General features: G+C 45.5%; 1 protein-coding gene across 2 annotated transcripts in view; it reads right to left on the minus strand.

The window, feature by feature from the left end:
- Window positions 1–18920, minus strand: part of LOC140210744 (fatty acyl-CoA hydrolase precursor, medium chain-like) — a 66811-nt gene that overhangs the window by 30997 nt on the left and 16894 nt on the right. The window contains exons 4-8 of one of the 2 annotated variants that reach the window (XM_072279980.1): window positions 13252–13385; window positions 11193–11346; window positions 9592–9696; window positions 7200–7304; window positions 954–1088 (exon numbers count right to left, since the gene is read on the minus strand). In XM_072279980.1, coding sequence (XP_072136081.1) covers window positions 954–1088; window positions 7200–7304; window positions 9592–9696; window positions 11193–11346; window positions 13252–13385 — 633 coding nt within the window. The remainder of the gene's footprint in view (window positions 1–953; window positions 1089–7199; window positions 7305–9591; window positions 9697–11192; window positions 11347–13251; window positions 13386–18920) is intronic. The other variant, XM_072279981.1, reaches the window with a different exon arrangement.

An 18920-nucleotide genomic window follows, 5' to 3' on the forward strand; every position in this document is an offset into this window, starting at 1 on the left:
TTTTATGTACTTCTCAATAAAGTCACTTCTCATTGTCCAAAGCTTCAATGAGAACAGTCTCAGCCTGCTCTACCTCTCTCTGTAACTCAGTCTCTCGAGGCCCAGCAACATCCCCATGAACCTCATCTGCACTCTCCAGCTTAATTAGCAGAGCTGAATAGAATACTCTAAGCCAACATATTATTCCAAAAAATTACCTAAACTCAAGAGATTCTGCATTGCTGGAAAACTAGAGCAACACACACAAAAACACAAACACACACACACACACAGACACAATGCTGGAGGAACTCAGCAGGTGAGGCAGCATCTATGGAGGGAGTAAAAAGTCAACGCTTTGGGTTGAGACCTTTCAGCAGGATTGGGAAGGAAGGGGGAAGACGCCGGAATTCGAAAGTGGGAGAAGGGGAAGGAGTACAAGCTGACAGGTAATAGGTGAGACCAGGTGAGGGGGAAACTAGGTGGGTGAGGTGAGAAGCTGGGAGGTGATAGGTGGAAGAGGTAAAGGGCTGAAGAAGAAATCTGATAGGAGAGGAGAGTGGACCAGGGGTGAAAGGGAAGGAGGAGGAGCAACAGAGAAAGGTGAAGAGGAGAGAAGGAGTGAGAGATTAATCAGAACGAGGAATGGAAAAAGAGAGAAGGATGGGGGGGGTGTCAAAATCAGCAGAAGTTAGATAAATCAATATTCATGCTATCAGGCTGGAGGCTACCCAGGTGGAATATGAGGTGTTGCTCCTCCAAACTGAGTTCGGCCTCATTCTGGCAGTGGAGGTCAGGCTGCATCTGGACTTAAACTGATCTGGAGATACAAAATACTGCAGTTGCTGAAATGTAGAGCAAAAGAAATGCTGGAGGAACTCAGTGGGGCAAGCAGCATCTGTGGAGGCAGAGGGAGGGTCAAAGTTTAGGGCGGCAACCCTACAATAAGGTTAAATTGATAGATTTGCTCTTACCATTGATAATAACCAACCAGCTTCGTGATCGGTGATTCCCAACAAGTAGGGGACCACAGTGATTTCTTTGGCTTCAAAGAGCTGCTTGGCATTTTTCGTTAGGAAGATCCCATCCACCACTATAGGTGAAAACATCTGTTTGGAAAAATAAAGCAGAGAAGTTTAAATGCGGCAACCAATTGTTGTTTCAAGTAGCACCATGGTCCTGGAGGAACGTTGTTTCATTTTTACTGTGTACTGTACCAGCAGCTTCCATGTTCGAAATGACAATAAAAAGCAACTTAACTTGACAGTGTCAAAAACAGTGTAAAACAGTTCAAACACGAGATGGATTTACACACTTGCCTGAATACGAAGCTTTCTTTGGTCAAGAAAGCACAACAGCATGCCGAGGAGATTGAGACATAAAAGGTCCTTCCTGACCAGCTGCATCACCATCTGGTTTGGGAATTGCAAGGCATCTGAACACAAGTCCTGACAAAGGGTTGAAAGGACGACTGAGAGGATCATTGATTGATCTACTTAGTGATACACTGTGGATTAGGCCCCACAGCTCTTCGAGCCTTGCTGGCCAGCAACTCCCGACAAACCCGAGCTAAATCATGGGACAACTTCCACCAGTTAACCTACCCTGTACGTCTTTGGACTGGGGGTGGGGGAAGAGAACTGGAGACCCAGAGAAAAATCACATCTTCCCCAGGGAGGATGTACAGAACTCCTTGCAGAATGGCACCAGGATTGAATGCCGAACCCCAGAACACACCAAGGTGTAATAATATCACACTAACAGCTACGCTACATGGATGTCTCATTCCTACCCATCAGAGATATTCATCAGGAGCGCTACGTACACAGGGCTCTTAACGTTCTTATATAAACTTTTGTGCTGAGAATGTCATGGACACAAAGTCTGTTAAGGTGTTCCCCAGCCAAAAACTTTGGTTCAATAGCATAGTGAGGATCTTGCTAAGAACACGGGATGCTGCTTTTAAATCTAGGGATCTACAGGCCTATGGACAGGCAAGAAGAGCCCTGAAAAGCGGCATCAGAGAGGCCAAGCACAGATAGAAACAGCGTATAGAGGAGCACTTTACCAATAACAACTCCAGGTGTATGTGGCAGGGGATAAAGACTCTTACTGGCTACAAGGACAGCTATACAGTCACAAACTCCTCAGACAGGACACTGCCAGACATTCTGAACCAGTTCTTTTCCCGCTTTGACAGTCAGAATGGAGAAGTTGGCATCCAGTCAGCACTAACAGAGAAGGATGACCCTATACAATTACACCAACACCAGGTCAGATCCGCCTGCACAGAGTCAATGCGAGGAAAGCAGCTGGCCCAGATGGAGTGACCGGAGGGATTCTTAAGGACTGCGCAGATCAACTAGCGGGAGTATTTACTACCATCTTCAACCTCTCGCTACTACAGTCTGTAGTCCCCACCTGCCTTAAGTCAGCCACAATAATACCCATACCAAAGAAAAGTACAGTGAACTGCCTTAATGACTATCGCCCAGTTGCTCTAACTCCTATCATCATGAAATGTTTTGAGAGACTCATACTCTTATATTAAGTCTGCCATACCTGCTGACCTTGATAAATACCAGTTTGCATATCATGCAAACAGATCGACAGAGGATGCAGTCATCACAGCTCTCCACACAGCCCTTACAAACCTGGATCAGGATAACACCTATGTAAGAATGCTGTTTGTGGACTACAGCTCAGCTTTTAATACAGTCATCCCCTACAAACTGGTGCAGAAATTGAGCAACCTGGGCCTTGGCAGTTCACTGTGCTCATGGATACTGGATTTTCTGAGTAACAAACCCCAAAGTGTCAGGATGGGAGAACACACGTTATCTACTCTCATCCTGAACACCGGTACACCACAGGGGTGTGTTCTCAGCCCCATCCTCTATTCTCTTTTCACCCATGACTGCTCTACCATTCACTCCACCAACACCATTGTCAAATTTGCTGACGATACCACCCTAATGGGTATCATATCAGACTGTGATGAGACAGCCTATAGGGAGGAGGTACAGCATTTGACAGAATGATGTTGTCATAATAACCTGGACTTGAACATCACAAAAACCAAGGAGCTGATAGTAGACTTCAGGAAATCAAAGCGCGTCGAGCACTCTGCTCTGCATATATACGGGAAAGAGGTGGAGAGAGTAGAGTTTCAAGTTCCTCAGCGTCCACATCTCGGCTGACCTCACCTGGACTGCCCATATCTCTTATCAGGTGGGGAAGGCCCAACAGAGGCTCTACTTCCTAAGGAAGCTAAAGCACACTCTCCTCCCTCATCACCTGCTGATCAACTTCTGTCGGACAACTATAGAGAGCCTCCTGACGTATTGCTGTGCGGTGTGGTTTGCCAGCTGCACAGAACAGAACAGGAAGGACTTGCAGCGGGTGGTGAGGGTAGCAGAGCGGGTTATTGGCACAACATTACCCTCCCTCAGAGACATTTATACTGGCAGACTTCAAAAGAAGGCTACTTGTATTTCAAAGGATCCCACTCATCCTGGACATCACCTGTTTTCCCCTCGACTTTCTGGGAAGAGATACAGAGCACTAAGGACGAAAACAAAGAGACTCCTTAACAGCTTCTACCCACAAGCAGTGAAATGTATAACACCCCCTTCCCTTCTCCTGCCCCCCTCCTAAGACGGCAGCAGCTAAATGCATCACACTTCCAGGAATGGCAGGTGTGCAATAGTCCTACCCCCCCATCCATATATTATTAATTTTGGACTGCACTCCTGATGTTTTAAAGTTTATTTTATGTATATATTCTTTGTCATGCTGCAAAAAGTTGAGCTGCTAAACTGTGTTTCATTGCTCCACAACAATGACAATAAAGATATTCTATTCTATTCTGAATGATCCCTCCCATCCGTCCAACAGTCTCTTTGACCTCCTACCATCAGGCAGAAGGTACAGTAGCATTAGGACGAGACCTGTTCGGATGGGAAACAGCTTCTTCTCCCAGGCTGTGAGACACCTGAACTCACTACCACCACCCAGGCCTCATCACGTATGAAGTGCCAGTCGTGTTAAAATGTTTACATTTTAAACTTGTGTCTTAAACCATCTTATTATTTGTTAATATATGTGTGGCAATATTACTTTGTGTTGTGTCTGAATTATAGAGAGGTAGTTACACCCAAGGTGCAGAGACATGGTGGGGAGGGTGTGTTGACCTAACAGCGGAAAGTCACAGTGGTTGTGCCTCTGCCACTGTGACTCAGAAAGGAAGGAGACAGAAGAGGCTCACTGTGGTGATAAGGGATTTGTTAGGGGAATGGACAGGAGGTGCTATGGGTGAGAACAAGATTCCCAGATTGTATCAACTCATGCAAAATGCTGGTGGAACGCAGCAGGTCAGGCAGCATCTCTGGGAAGAAGCACAGTTGACATTTCAGGTTGAGACTCTTCATCCTGACGAAGGGTCTCCACCTGAAATGTCGACTGTACTTTTTTCTATAGATGCTGCCTGGCCCGCTGCGTTCCACCAGCATTTTGTGTGTGTTGCTTGAATTTCCAGCATCTGCAGATTCTCTTGTGTTTGCACTCCCACATTGTATGTTGCCTCCTGAGTGCCTGGATATCTCAAATAGTCCTCAGCATTCTTAGCTGGGAGGATGAACAGCCAGAAGTTGTGGTCCATGCGGGTACCAATGACATGAGCAGGGTGAGTGACAAGGTTCTGCAAAGGGAGTTCAGGGAGTCAGGTGCTAAGTTGAAGGGCGGGACCTCAGGATTCCTACCCATGCCATGTGCTAGTGAAGCCAAAACTAGGAAGATTATACAGTTTAGTACGTGGCAAAGAAGCAGGTGTAGGAGGAAGGGCACAAGGTTTTTGGATCATTGAGCTCTCTTGCAGGGAAGGTGGGACCTGTACAGAAGAGATGGTTTGCTCCTGAACTGGAGGGGACTAATATCCAAGCAGGAAGGTTGGTTAATGCTGCATGATGGGGTTTAAACTAGAGTTGCGGGGGATGGGAACGAGAGTGCCAGAACAGCTCGTGGAGAAGGCGTGGAGGTTCCCTAGAATAACAAGATGGACTTTTGACCTCACCATCTACATGTTATGACCTTGCACCTCATTGTCTGCCTGCATGATACTTTTCCTGTAAGTGTAACACTTTATTCTGCATTCTGTTATTTAGTTCCCTTTTACTGCCTCAGTGCACTGTCTAATGAATTGATCTTTATGGCTGACATGCAAAACACAGCCTATAGTTTTATCTCCACCTACTTAAGGTTCAGAAAGCTCAACCGTATCATAAACGCAAGAGATTCTGCAGATGCTAGAAATCTTGAGCAACAGACTAAATGCTGGAGGAACTCAGCAGGTCAGGCAGCCTTTATGGAGGGAAATAAACAATTGATTCTTCAGGCCATGACCCTTCCTCAGAACTGGAAAGGAAGGGGGAGGGACATTTATCTAATCTGGGTAGCTTCCAACCTGACAGCATGAACATTGATTTCTCAAACCCAGTATTTTCTCCCTTCTCCCCCTTCTCTCTTTTTCCATTCCCCTTTCTGGTTTACCTCCTACCCATTCACTTCTCCTCATCTGTCTATTACCTACCCCTGGTGTCTCCCCTCCTTCCCTTTCTCCCATGGCCACTCTCCCTTCCTATCAGATTCCTTCTTTAGCTATTCACCTATTCCACCTATCACCTGCAGCTTCTTAGTTTAACACCCTCCCTCTTCCAACCAAATACCTTCCCCTTACCAGGTCTCACCTCTCACCTGCCAGCTTGTCCATTTCTCCCTCCCCCTACCTTCTTATTCTACGTTCTGCCCCCTTCCTCTCCAGTCCTGATCAAGGGTTTTAGCCTGAAACGTTAACTCTTTATTCCTCTCTGTAGATGCTGACTGACCTGCTGAGCTCCACTGATGTATTTCGATTTCCTTTTTGCCTCGTTATGCTCAGTTTTACCACCGAATCACTCATCTCAGCGGGTCAATAATTACTGATCATTTGCAAGAGAAACAGACATGCTTGCAGAATGTCTGCAGGGCCCAGGAGAGGTGGAGATGAGACACAGTTTGACGTGCCCTCATAGAACATAACAGCACAGTACAGGCCCTTCAGCCCACAATGTTGTGCTGACCTTTTAACCTATTCTAGGAATCCAACCCTTCCCTCCTGCATAGTCCTCCATTTTTCTTTCATCCATGAACCTATCTCAGATTCATTTAAATGCCCCTCATGTATCTGTCTTTACCAGCATCCCTGGAAGGCAATGTTCCCTCTAATGACCAGTGTGTGCAGTTGTTTTTCCAGTGACAACAACATGTGTGCACTGAATAATTTCTTCAATAAAAACAGTATAAATAAGGCGGTTGTAAAATCTGCAGTGAAATCATCACAAGCTCCTCATTGTCAACATCAGAAACCGGAAAAGGAAATGTGATTGTGTATGATCCTGAAATATACTTAACGTGCCAACAAGGTAGAGAGTGACAACCCTTTGTGAGCAGTTTATATTCCTTTGTGTGCTAGTAATGAAAGACGAGTGGGTGCGCACACGTGCACACCCAAAAGGGAACACTGCTGGCAGGGTATTCCACACATCCACCACTCTCTGTGCAAAGAACTTTGACATCCTCCCCATACTTTCCTCTAATCACCTTATCATTATGTGCTCTTGTATTAACCATTTCCACCCTGGGAAAACGTCTCTGGCTATCCAGTCCATCTATGCCTCTGATCATCTTGTACAGCTCTATCAAGTCACCTCTCATTCTCCTTCACTCCAAAGAGAAAAGCCTAGCTTGCTCAACCTATCCTCAGAAGACATGCCCTGTAATCCACGCAGCATCCTGGCTAATCTCCTCGGTGCCCTCACTAAATCTTCCACATCCTTCCTATCAGGCAGTGACCAGAACAGAACACAGTACTCCAAGTGTGGTCTGACCAGAGTTTTATAGATCCACATCACCTCATGACTCTTGGTAACGTTGCAGCTCTATATAACCCTCAGGAGGAAGGAATCATAGCAGCAGGACCCGGACTGTGTGTGAGGACACACAACGGCCATCGGTCCATTTTCATCCACCCCACGTTCTCCTGACACACCTACCCAGACCTGGACAACCCATCTCAGAGATAATGCTCTGGAGACTGAGAATGTGTGAGACTGGTGATGTTACAGTAGATACACAAATGAAAACATTCACAAAGCAAAGAGGTTGAGCGAGTGCCTTTCACCTACAGCGCTCTGGGTGAGGTTAAACATTTCTTCTTCAGACTTGTTCCTGAGGCAAACCACAACCTCCAGCGAGGTGCTCAGGCCACAGCCCACCTTGCTTGCGATCTCCTGCAGAGAGATTGACAGTTCGTCAGTTTGATAAAGGACAGGAACTTGTCTGTCAACAGGTTTGAAAGTGTACAGGGAAAATTTGTAAGGATATTGTCAGGAGTTGAGGACCCGAGTTACTGGGAAAGTTTGAACAGGTTAGCACTTTATTCCCGAGAGCAGAGAATGAGGAGAGCTTTGATAGAGGTACACTAAATTATGAGCGGTTTAGATAGCATAACTGCAAGCAGGCTTTTTCCCCACGGAGGTTTGGTGAGGCTAGAAATAAAGGTCATGGGTTCAGGTTGAAAGGTGAAACGCTTCGGGGGAACCTCTCCAATCAGACGATGGTGAGAATGTGGATTGAGCTGCCAGTGGAAGTGGTGGATGTGGAGTCAATCTGAACATTTACAAGAAATTTGGACAGGTACACGGATGGGAGGGTACGGAGGGCTATGGTCCGGGTGCAGGCTGATGGGACTGGGCAGAGTAATAGATTGGCACAGTCTAGTGAGGGGAAGAATAGGATGATTTGGCAGATGAAAGCATGGCTGAGGTATTGGTGCAGGGGGCAGGGTTGCAGATTTCTGGAACATTGGGATGTCTTGAGGAAGGTGAGACCTGCCACAGGAGGACGGGATACACCTGAACCCAATGCCCTTGCATGCAGAGCTAGAGCTGCTAGAGCTGTTGGGGAGGGTTTAAACTAACCTGGCAGTGACATAGGAACCAGAATGATAGGCCTGAGGGTGGGGGCTACATCTAGATGCGATCTGGAGTGAGACTGTCAGGAAGCACAGGCAGATGATAGGGCAAAATTTCAGTCAGCGGGATGTTAACATTTAACAGGGGGCAAAATCACAAAGGGTGATGAATACAGGACTGGACGTTTTATGAGTCCTGACGAAGGTCTCGGCCTGAAACGTCGACTGTACCTCTTCCTAGAGATGCTGGCTGGCCAGCTGCATTCACCAGCAACTTTGATGTGTGTTGCTGGAGGTTTTATATTTGAATGGAGGTAGAATGTGGAATGAGGTAGATGATCTTGTTGCACAATTAGCAGGTTATCTCCTGCTGTTGTAGTAGGGATGAGATTGCGGGCAATTCTGAGTCACGGCTGAAAGAAGACTATACTTGGGAGCTTAACATCCAAGGTTTACGTCATATCGAAAGGACAGGCAGGTAGGCAGGTTGGGTGGCACTACTGGTAAAAAAAATCAAATCCTTGAAAGGGGTGATATAGGATCAGAAGATGTAGAATCCTTGTGGCTAGAGTGAAGAAACTGCAAGGGTAAAAAGACCATGATGGGAGTTATATACAGGCCTCTGAATGGTGGCCAGGATGTGGGCTACAAATTAGAATGGGAGATAGAAAAGGCATGTAAAAGGGGCAATGCTGTGATAATTATAGGGGATTTCAATATGCAGGTAGATTGGGAAAATCCATTTGGTGCTGGATTCCAATGGAGCAAATTCATAGAATGTCTGCGAGATGGCTTTTCAGAGTGGCTTGTGGTTGAGCCCACGAGGGGAATGGCAATTCTGGGTTGGGTTTTATGTAAAGACCCAGAATTGATTAGGGAGCTTAAGGTTGGAGACAGAGATCAAAATATGATAGTTTATCCTTCAGTTTGAGAAGCAGATAATTGAATGTATCAGTGAGGGTATATAATAGAGCAAAAATTTGTGGGAAGTTGGGGGATGAGGAAGCTTTTAAAAACCAATAGAAGGCAAATTAAAAAGGCAGTGGAGGAAAAAGATGAAATATGAAGGTAAGCAAGCCAATAATATAAAAAAGGATACCAATTTTTTTTCCAGATACTTAAAAAGGGAGATGAGAGTGGATATAAGACTGATGCAAAATGACGCTGGGGAGATGGTAATGGGGGAGAAAGAAATGGTGGACAAACTTAATAAGTATTTTGTGACAGTCTCTGTGGAAGACACTCGCAAAACGCCAGAAATGCGAGAGTATCCACCGTCTACATCGGGTTTGTTTGATCTCTGGTTTCTGATCCTTCAGATTCTTCTGGATTTCAGTTTGCTTTAGAGCACAAACAAACATCAGATCCTCTACAAGATAAATAAAGAGCTGAGAAATGACGCTGAGAGTAGAATCAATGCGGACAAGAAGTATAAAGGCGGCAAAATGGTGCCTCTGAAAGATCTATCACTTTTATAATCAGACAAGGAAAATTCTTTAGATGGGTAGAGGAGACGGCATCGGGAACACCGGATGTGTGTCTATTTGACTGTATGTACCTGTGAGAAATAAATCTGAACGTGAGCTCTGAAAGAAGTTACTTACCTGAACTGTCGTGTTTGGTTTTCTGTTATAAAATATTTCGTACAGAGCAGTGCCACTCTCGGATATCGCCTTGTGGAACAGACCTTTCGCCAAGGGGGAAGCAAGCTGTGTAAGCAACAGATGTGATCATTTCAGCTGGTTCTTTGTCAGCCAGAGCAGTGGGCGGGGGCAGTGGTAGTGGGGATAAGTTCTCACTCCCTATTAAATGCTCCCAATGGCGTATGCCTCATATAGCCTCTGACAGTTAAGTCCAGCTCCTGACTTTCATGTGTGGCTGAACTACCAAGCCCGGCTGAACTGTTTCTACAGACAGGAGAAGTAGCAAAGGCAGGTTACCAGTGCCTTAACGCAAGTCGCTTCAGGGAGATGGGGATTGGCAGCCATGATTGGCAGCTCATCAAGGAGAAGGACAACTGAACTCAAACCGCACAGCCTTGCAGCTATACCAACTCATGGGAAAGGCTTCAGGAGCAAACCCCCAAAAAATCTGGAGCTGGGGACCCGAAGGCAGTCATACATCGCATTCAACACTGACTAGCAACTCCAGCGACACTGCTGGTGCTGAACAGTTTTTCTCAGCACGGTAGGCAGCATCTATGGAGGGAATAAACAGCCAACGCTTTGGGCCGAATCTGAATCGGAATTTGACCTTCATCAGGATTCACGTGAAGTTTGTTGCTTTGCAGTAGCAGTACAATGAGGTGTAAAATTATTATAAATTACAAAATAAATATTGCGAAAACAAAGGAGTAATGGGGTAGTGTCCATTGGTTCATTTAGAAATCTGACAGCAGAGGGGAAGAAGTGGTTCGTTGAATATTGTTTGTGGGTTGTCAGGCTCATGTACCTCCTCTCTGATAGTAGTAATGAGAAGAGGGCACATCCTGGATGGCAAGGGTCCTCAGTCAATGAGACTGGTGAAATATTGGTTCCTACTGTAGGATGAAGTACACAGTGAGTGGCTGGTGCTGAGGTGAGACATCAGGCCGGAAGCTGGGTCCCAGCCCTCAGACCAGCAGAGGCTGACTTGGGACGTAGGGCTGTCACGCTGCATCACTGTTCCACTCATGTAAGTTGGTTTACTGTTGTACCAAGATACAGTGCAGCAGGATTCCCCAGTGGCTGTAATGGGATATATGTGATAAATAAAGGAATCTTAATCAGAATCGACTGAAATTGCCTTGAATGTGGAGAGGTGTCAGAGGACTAGAAAACTGCGAACTCAATACTACTACTACTAAAGGAAGGAGGGAAGACGAGAAGAAGAACTGCATTATTATGGGGTTAAGAGCAGGAATTTTAGGAAACAAAACACCTGAGATGGTATTTTCACTGATTACCTTCCAGTTTGTACTGCTTTCTCTCACCAACATTCTTATTCTGGCATCTTCCCCCTTCCTCTCCAGTCTGGACTGAAATGTCAACTGCTTATTCCCCTCCATACATGCTGCCTGACCTGTGAAGTCCTTCAGTATTTTGTGTGTGTTGTTCAGGAGTGAAGAGAGAGAGTTCAGTGAGAAAGATTCCAGTGAACTCCCTTAGCTGGGGCCAGTCAGGGGAAATGTCGACTAACTGAAAGAAATGGAAGACAAAAAGCTTACGAGCAACGATACAGCTATTCCTCCAGCAGACTCCCCGAATATGGTGACCGAGTTGGGATCTCCTCCGAAGCTCTTGATATTTTCTTGGACCCACTTCAGCGCTTCGATCTGATCCAACATTCCCAGGTTTGCCGGCATATGCTCGTCCCCTGAGCTGAAGGAACAACTTGCCGTGTCAGTAAGTGTATAGTCATGCATTTTGGTCAAAGAAAAATAGGGTAGAATATTTTCTAAATGGAAAGAAAATTCAAAATCTGAGGTGCAAAGGGACTGGGGAGCTCTTGTGCAGGGCTCCCTAAAGGTTCATTTGCAGGTTGAGTCTGTGGTGAGGAAGGCAAATGAGATGTTAGCATTCATTTCAAGAGGACGAGAATATAAAAGTAAGGATGTAATGTTGAAACTTTATAAAGCACTGGTGAGGCCTCTCTTGGAGCATTGTGAGCAGTTTTGGGCCCTTTATCTTAGAAGGGATGTGTTGAACTGGACAGGGTTCAAAGAAGGTTCATGAAAATGATTCCAGCTTGGAACAGCTTGTAATATGAAGAATGTTTGATGGAGATAGGCCTGTATTCACTAGAATTCAGAAGAATGGGGGGTGATCTCATTGAAACCTATCGAATGGTGAAAGGCCTTAATAGAGTGGCTGTGGAGAGGATGTTTCTGATGGTGGGAGAGTCTAGGACCAGAGGACACAGTCTCAGAATAGAGGGGTGTCCTTTTGGAATGGATAGGAGGAATTTGTTTAGCCAGGGAAAGGTAAATTTGTGGAATGCATTGTCACAGGCAGCTGTGGAGTTGTACGTATATTTAAGGCAGAGGTTGATAGGTTCTTGATTGGTCAGTGCAGGAAGGGATACAGGGAGTAGGCAAGAGATTGGGCTGAGAGGGAAATGGGTCAGAAGTGATGAAATATCAGAGCAGACTCGAAGGGCCAAATGGCCCAATTCTGGTCCTATGACTTATGGTCTCTTTAGTGTGCATCTTCTGTCTCCTGTCCCTCCACTCTGATGACAGCAATGAGAAGAGAGCTCATCCTGGGTGATGGCAATCCTTAATGATGGATGCTTACATTCTGAGGCTTCATGTTTTGAAGGTGACCTGGATGCTGGGGAGACTATTGGCAGAGCTTACAACTTTTTTCAGCAGGGAATATTGGGGGGTGAAGACTGGTAAAATGTGCGGAAAGGGTGGAGGTTATTGGAAGCGGTTTATTATTGTCACGTATTGATACAATAGAATACTGTCTTGAATACTGTTCATGCAGATCAGATCATTACACAGGGAGACAGAACAAGGTAAAATATTACAACAGAACAAAATCCTATAGTTACAGAGAAAGTGCAGAGCAGGTGTACATCATGGAAAACAGAGGGAGCTTCACTCTGTGCCTGATCCCAGAATTGTGTGATGGGAAGATGTGGAGGGAGTCTCACTCTGGGTCTGACCCTGGGAATGTGTAATGGGAGGATGTGGAGGGAGTTTCACTCTGTGCCTGATCCCGGGAGTGTGTGATGGGAGTTTCACTCTGTGCCTGATCCAAGGAGTGTGTGATGGGAGGATGTGGAGGGAGTTTCACTCTGGGTCTGACCCTGGGAGTGTGTGATGGGACAGTATGGAGGGAGTTTCACTCTGTGTCTGACCCCAGGAGTGTGTGATGGGAGGATGTGGAGGGAGTTTCACTCTGGGACTGACCCTGGGAATGTGTGATTGGACAGTGTACAGGGCGTTTCACTCTGGGTCTGACCCTGGGAGTGTGTGACGGGAGTTTCACTCTGGGTCTGACCGCGGGAGTGTGTGATGGGAGGATGTGGAGGGAGTTTCACTCTGGGACTGACCCTGGGAATGAGTAATGGGAAGATGTGGAGGGAGTTTCACTCTGGGTCTGACCCCGAGAGTGTGTGATGGGAGGATGTGGAGGGAGTTTCACTCTGGGTCTGATCCTGGGAGTGTGTGATGGGAGGATGGGGAGGGAGATGAATCCTGTTCCGTTACTTGGGGATTAAGCAGTGCAAGGAAGAGATGATGAAGAAAGGATTGTAGAGGAGGAGAGGCCATTCACCTGAGGAATCCAAGAACTCCCAGCCGATACTGGATCACCACGACCACCACATCCTCGTACGCTGCAAGTGGAGATCCATCGTAGAATAATGAACTCCCCAACACAAAGCCCCCACCATGGATCCAGACCATAACCTAGGACAAAGAAGCCTGTGGTTAGAACCTGTCCTGGGCCTCCGCTAACTGGCTGCAGGAGGAGCTGAGAGCCGGCAGAGAGACAAGGCTCATTGGTTCGAATGGCTTTGTTTCTGCACAGTGATCCTTCACAGGTATCCTTGGTTTAGGGTGATAGAGGAAAGATCTAGAAGTGGTTCCAAGGTCCCACACTGCCAGATTTGGAAAAAATTATAACCTACAGCAATCGTGAACCAGCTTGGATTATTTCATTCAACTTATCTCGGAACTGATTCTACAAACTCTACAACTCATTCTCAGTATCATTTATATTTATTTTCACAGTTTGTATTCTTCTGAACATTGGTTGTTTGTCAGCCTTTATGTATAGTTGTTCATAAACTACTGTATTTCTTTTTTTCAGTAAAAGCCTGCAAGGAAATGAATCTCAAGGTCTGGTCACTGACAGGTGCTTTGAGAATGAATTGACGTTGAAATTCAAGGGGCAAGTTTTTCCACACACAGACTGGTAAGAACATACACTCAGTGGCCACATTATTAGTTACCTCCTGTACCTGATAAAGTGGCCACTGACTGTATGTCTGTGGTCTTCTGCTGCTGTAGCCCACCCTCTTCAAGGTTCAATGTACTGTGCATTCAGAGATGTTCTTCTGCAAGCCACTGTGGTAACGTGTAGCTAATTGAGTTACTGTCACCTTCTTGTCAGCTTGAACCAGTCTGGCCATTCTCCTCTGACATAAGAATCAGAATCAGGTTTAATATCACTGGCATATGTCATGAAATATTTTGTCTTTGTGGCAGTAGTAGATTGCAATGCATAATAATATGAAAAGAACACAAATTGAAGTATATATTAAACAGTGAAACTAAATAAGTAGTGCAAAAATAGAAATAAAAGAGTAGTGAGGTAGTGTTCATGGGTTCAATGTCCTTTCAGAAATTGGATGGCGGAGGGGAAGACTCTGTTCCTGAACTATTGAGTGTGTGCCTTCAGAGTTCTGTATCTCCTTCCTGATGGTAACAATGAGAACCAGGTGATGGGAGTCCTTAATGGTGGATTCTGCTCTTTTTAGGCGTTGCTCCTTGAAAACTGTGCCTAGCAACGCAGTCATGGGCATAGACATAGAGGAACAGTGGGCTAAGTACACATCCTGTAGAGCACCAGTGTTAATTGTCAGTGAGGTGGAGATGTTATTTCTGATCCACATAGGTTGTTCCATAGTCAGTGGAACGGACAGGAGATTCTGTGAGCCTGATAAAGATACCCGCATGGTGTGTTGCCTCCCAGGTGCCAGGGTACGGGATGTCTCGGATTGGGTCCAGAATATTCTGAAGGGGGAGGGTGAGCAGCCAGTTAGTTGTCTTGGTACATGTTGGTACCAATGACATAGATAGGACAAAGCAGGAGGTCCTGAAGAGAGATTTTCAGGAGTTAGGAAGGAAGCTGAGAAGCAGGACCTCCAGGGTAGTAATCTCGGGATTGCTACCTGTGCCACGTGCTAGTGAGTGCAAGAATAGTAGGATCAGGCAGATGAATGTGTGGCTGAGAGACTGGTGCAGGGAGCAGGGCTTCAGATTCTTGGATAATTGGGATCTCTTCTGGGGGAAGTATGACCTGTTCAAAAAAGACAGGTTACACCTGAACCCAAAGGGGACCAATATCCTGGTGGGAAAGTTTAATAGAGCTGTTAGGGAGGGTTTAAACTAATTTGGCAGGGGGATGGGAACCGGAATGACAGAGTGGAGGAAGGAGAAAACAGAAATAAATCTAAGATAGTGAGCAGTAAAGATGTCAGGAAAGACAGGCAGGTGATGGGGCAAATTTGTAGCCATTGGGATGAGTTGCAGTGCAATAAAGTTGCAGTGAAATAAAAGCGACAAGTACCAAATACTGGTCTTAAGGTGTTATACTTGAATGCATGCAGCATAAGGAATAAGGTGGATGATCTTGTCGCACAGCTACAGATTGGCGGGTATGATATTGTGGCCATCACTGAGACGTGGCTAAAGGATGCATGTCTCTGGGAGCTGAACGTCCAAGGATACACGGTGTATCGGAAGGATAGGAAGGTAGGCAGAGGGGGAGGCATGGCTTTATTGGGAAGAAATGATATTAAATCATTAGAAAGAGGTGATATAGGATCGGAAGGTGCAGAATCTTTATGGGTTGAGCTAAGAAATCGCAGGGGTAAAAGGATCCTGATGGCAGTTATTTATAGGCCAAACAGCTGCAGTGATGTGGACTACAAATTACAACAGGAAATAGAAAAGGCTTGTCAGAAGGGCAGTGTTATGATAATTGTGGGTGATTTTAACATTCGAGTAGATTGGGAAAATCAGGTCGGCACTGGATCTCAAGAGAGAGAATTTGTAGAATGTCTGCGAGATGGCTTTTTAGAACAGCTTGTTGCTGAGCCCACTAGGGGATCGGCTGTAATGGATTGGGTATTGTGTAATGAACCGGAGGTGATTAGAGAGATTGAGGTGAAGGAACCCTTAGGAGACAGTGATCATAACATGATTGAGTTCACTGTGAAATTTGAAAAAGAGAAGCCGAAATCTGATGTGTCGGTATTTCAGTGGAGTAAAGGAAATTACAGTGGCACGAGAGAGGAACTGGCCAAAGTTGACTGGAAAGGAACACTAGTGGGAAGGATGGCAGGGCAGCAGTGGCTGGCGTTTATGTGAGAAGTGAGGAAGGTGCAAGACAGGTATATTCCAAAAAAGAAGAAATTTTCGAATAGAAAAAGGATGCAACCGTGGTTGACAAGAGAAGTCAAAGCCAAAGTTAAAGCAAAGGAGAGGGCATACAAGGAAGCAAAAATTAGTGGGGAGACAGAGGAATGGGAAGTTTTTAAAACCTTACAAAAGGAAACTAAGGAGGTCATTAAGAGGGAAAAGATTAACTATGAAAGGAAGCTGGCAAATAATACCAAAGAGGATACTGAAAGCTTTTTTAAGTATATAAAGAGTAAAAGACAGGTGAGAGTATTTGACAATAAACTGGACTGGTCAAAGAACACTGAGGCTGTCTACAAGAAGGGTCAGAGCCGTCTCTATTTCCTGAGGAGACTGAGGTCCTTTAACATCTGCCGGACGATGCTGAGGATGTTCTACGAGTCTGTGGTGGCCAGTGCTATCATGTTTGCTGTTGTGTGCTGGGGCAGCAGGCTGAGGGTAGCAGACACCAACAGAATCAACAAACTCATTCGTAAGGCCAGTGATGTTGTGGGGATGGAACTGGACTCTCTCACGGTGGTGTCTGAAAAGAGGATGCTGTCTAAGTTGCATGCCATCTTGGTCAATGTCTCCCATCCACTACATAATGTACTGGGTGGGCACAGGAGTACATTCAGCCAGAGACTCATTCCACCGAGATGCAGCACAGAGCTTCATAGGAAATCATTCCTGCCTGTGGTCATCAAACTTTACAGCTCCTCCCTTGGAGGGTCAGACACCCTGAGCCAATAGGCTGGTCCTGGACTTATTTCATAATTTACTGGTATAATTTACATATTACTATTTAACTATTTATGGTTCTATTACTATTTATTATTTATGGTGCAACTGTAACGAAAACCAATTTCCCCCAGGATCAATAAAGTATGACTATGACTAGAGTAGATATAGGACCGATAGAAGATGATGCTGGAGAAATTGTAATGGGAGATAAGGATATGGCGGAGGAACTGAACAAGTATTTTGCATTAATCTTCACTGAGGAAGATATCAGCAATATACCGGACACTCATGGGTGGCAGGGGAGAGAAGTCTGCGCAGTCACAATTACGACAGAGAAAGTACTCAGGAAGCTGAATAGTCTAAAGGTAGATAAATCTCCCAGACCAGATGGAATGCAGCCTCGTGTTCTGAAGGAAGTAGCTATAGAGATTGCGGGGGCATTAGTGATGATCTTTCAAAAGTCAATAGATTCTGGCATGATTCCAGAGGACTGGAAGATTGCAAATGTCACTCCGCTATTTAAGAAGGGGGCAAGGAAACAAAAAGGAAATTATAGACCTGTTAGCTTGATATTGGTGGTTGGGAAGTTGTTGGAGTCGATTGTCAAGGATGAGGTTACAGAGTACCTGGAGGCATATGACAAGATAGGCAGAACTCAGCATGGATTCCTTAAAGGAAAATCCTGCCTAACTACAATTTTTTGAGGATATTACCAGTAGGCTAGACAAGGGAGATGTAGTGGATGTTGTATATTTGGATTTTCAGAAGGCCTTTGACAAGGTGCCACACGAGGCTACTTAACAAGATAAGGGCCCATGGAATTATGGGGAAGTTACATACGTGGATAGAGCGTTGGCTGATTGGCAGGAAACAGAGTGGGAATAAAGGGATCCTATTCTGGTTGGCTGCCGGTTACCAGTGGTGTTCCACAGGGGTCCGTGTTGGGGCCGCTTCTTTTTACATTGTACATCAACGATTTGGACTATGGAATAGATGGCTTTGTGGCTAAGTTTGCTGACGATACGAAGATAGGTGGAGGGGCCGGTAGTACTGAGGAAACAGAGAGTCTGCAGAGAGACTTGGATAGATTGGAAGAATGGGCAAAGAAGTGGCAAATGAAATACAATGTTGGAAAGTGTATGGTTATGCACTTTGGCAGAAGAAATAAACAGGCAGACTATTATTTAAATGGGGAAAGTATTCAAAGTTCTGAGATGCAAAGGGACTTGGGAGTCCTCGTACAGGATACCCTTAAGGTTAACCTCCAGGTTGAGTCGGTAGTGAAGAAGGCGAATGCAATGTTGGCATTCATTTCCAGAGGAATAGAGTATAGGAGCAGGGATGTGATGTTGAGGCTCTATAAGGCGCTGGTGAGACCTCACTTGGAGTACTGTGGGCAGTTTTGGTCTCCTTATTTAAGAAAGGATATGCTGACATTGGAGAGGGTACAGAGAAGATTCACTAGAATGATTCCGGGAATGAGAGGGTTAACATATGAGGAACATTTGTCCGCTCTTGGACTGTATTCCTTGGAGTTTAGAAGAATGAGGGGAGACCTCATAGAAACATTTCGAATGTTGTAAACCATGGACAGAGTGGATGTGGCAAAGTTGTTTCCCATGATGGGGGAGTCTAGTACGAGAGTGCGTGACTTAAGGATTGAAGGGTGCCCATTCAGAACAGAAATGCGAAGAAATTTTTTTAGTCAGAGGGTGGTGAATCTATGGAATTTGTTGCCACGGGCAGCAATGGAGCCCAAGTCATTGGGTGTATTTAAGGCAGAGATTGATAGGTATCTGAGTAGCCAGGGCATCAAAGGTTATGGTGAGAAGGCGGGGGAGTGGGACTAAATGGGAGAATGGATCAGTTTATGATAAAATGTTGGAGCAGACTCGATGGGCCGAATGGCTGACTTCTGCTCCTTTGTCTTATGGTCTTATGGTTATGGTCTTATGGTTAGGAAGTCGTGAATCCATTTGCAGAGGGAGGTACAGAGGTCCAAGTTCTGGAGCTTTTTGATCGGAACTGTTGTTAAACACTGAGCTGTAGATGACAAACAGCATCCTGACATAG

Source organism: Mobula birostris, chromosome 15, assembly GCF_030028105.1.
Source record: "Mobula birostris isolate sMobBir1 chromosome 15, sMobBir1.hap1, whole genome shotgun sequence".
Classification (NCBI taxonomy): Eukaryota; Metazoa; Chordata; class Chondrichthyes; order Myliobatiformes; family Myliobatidae; genus Mobula; species Mobula birostris.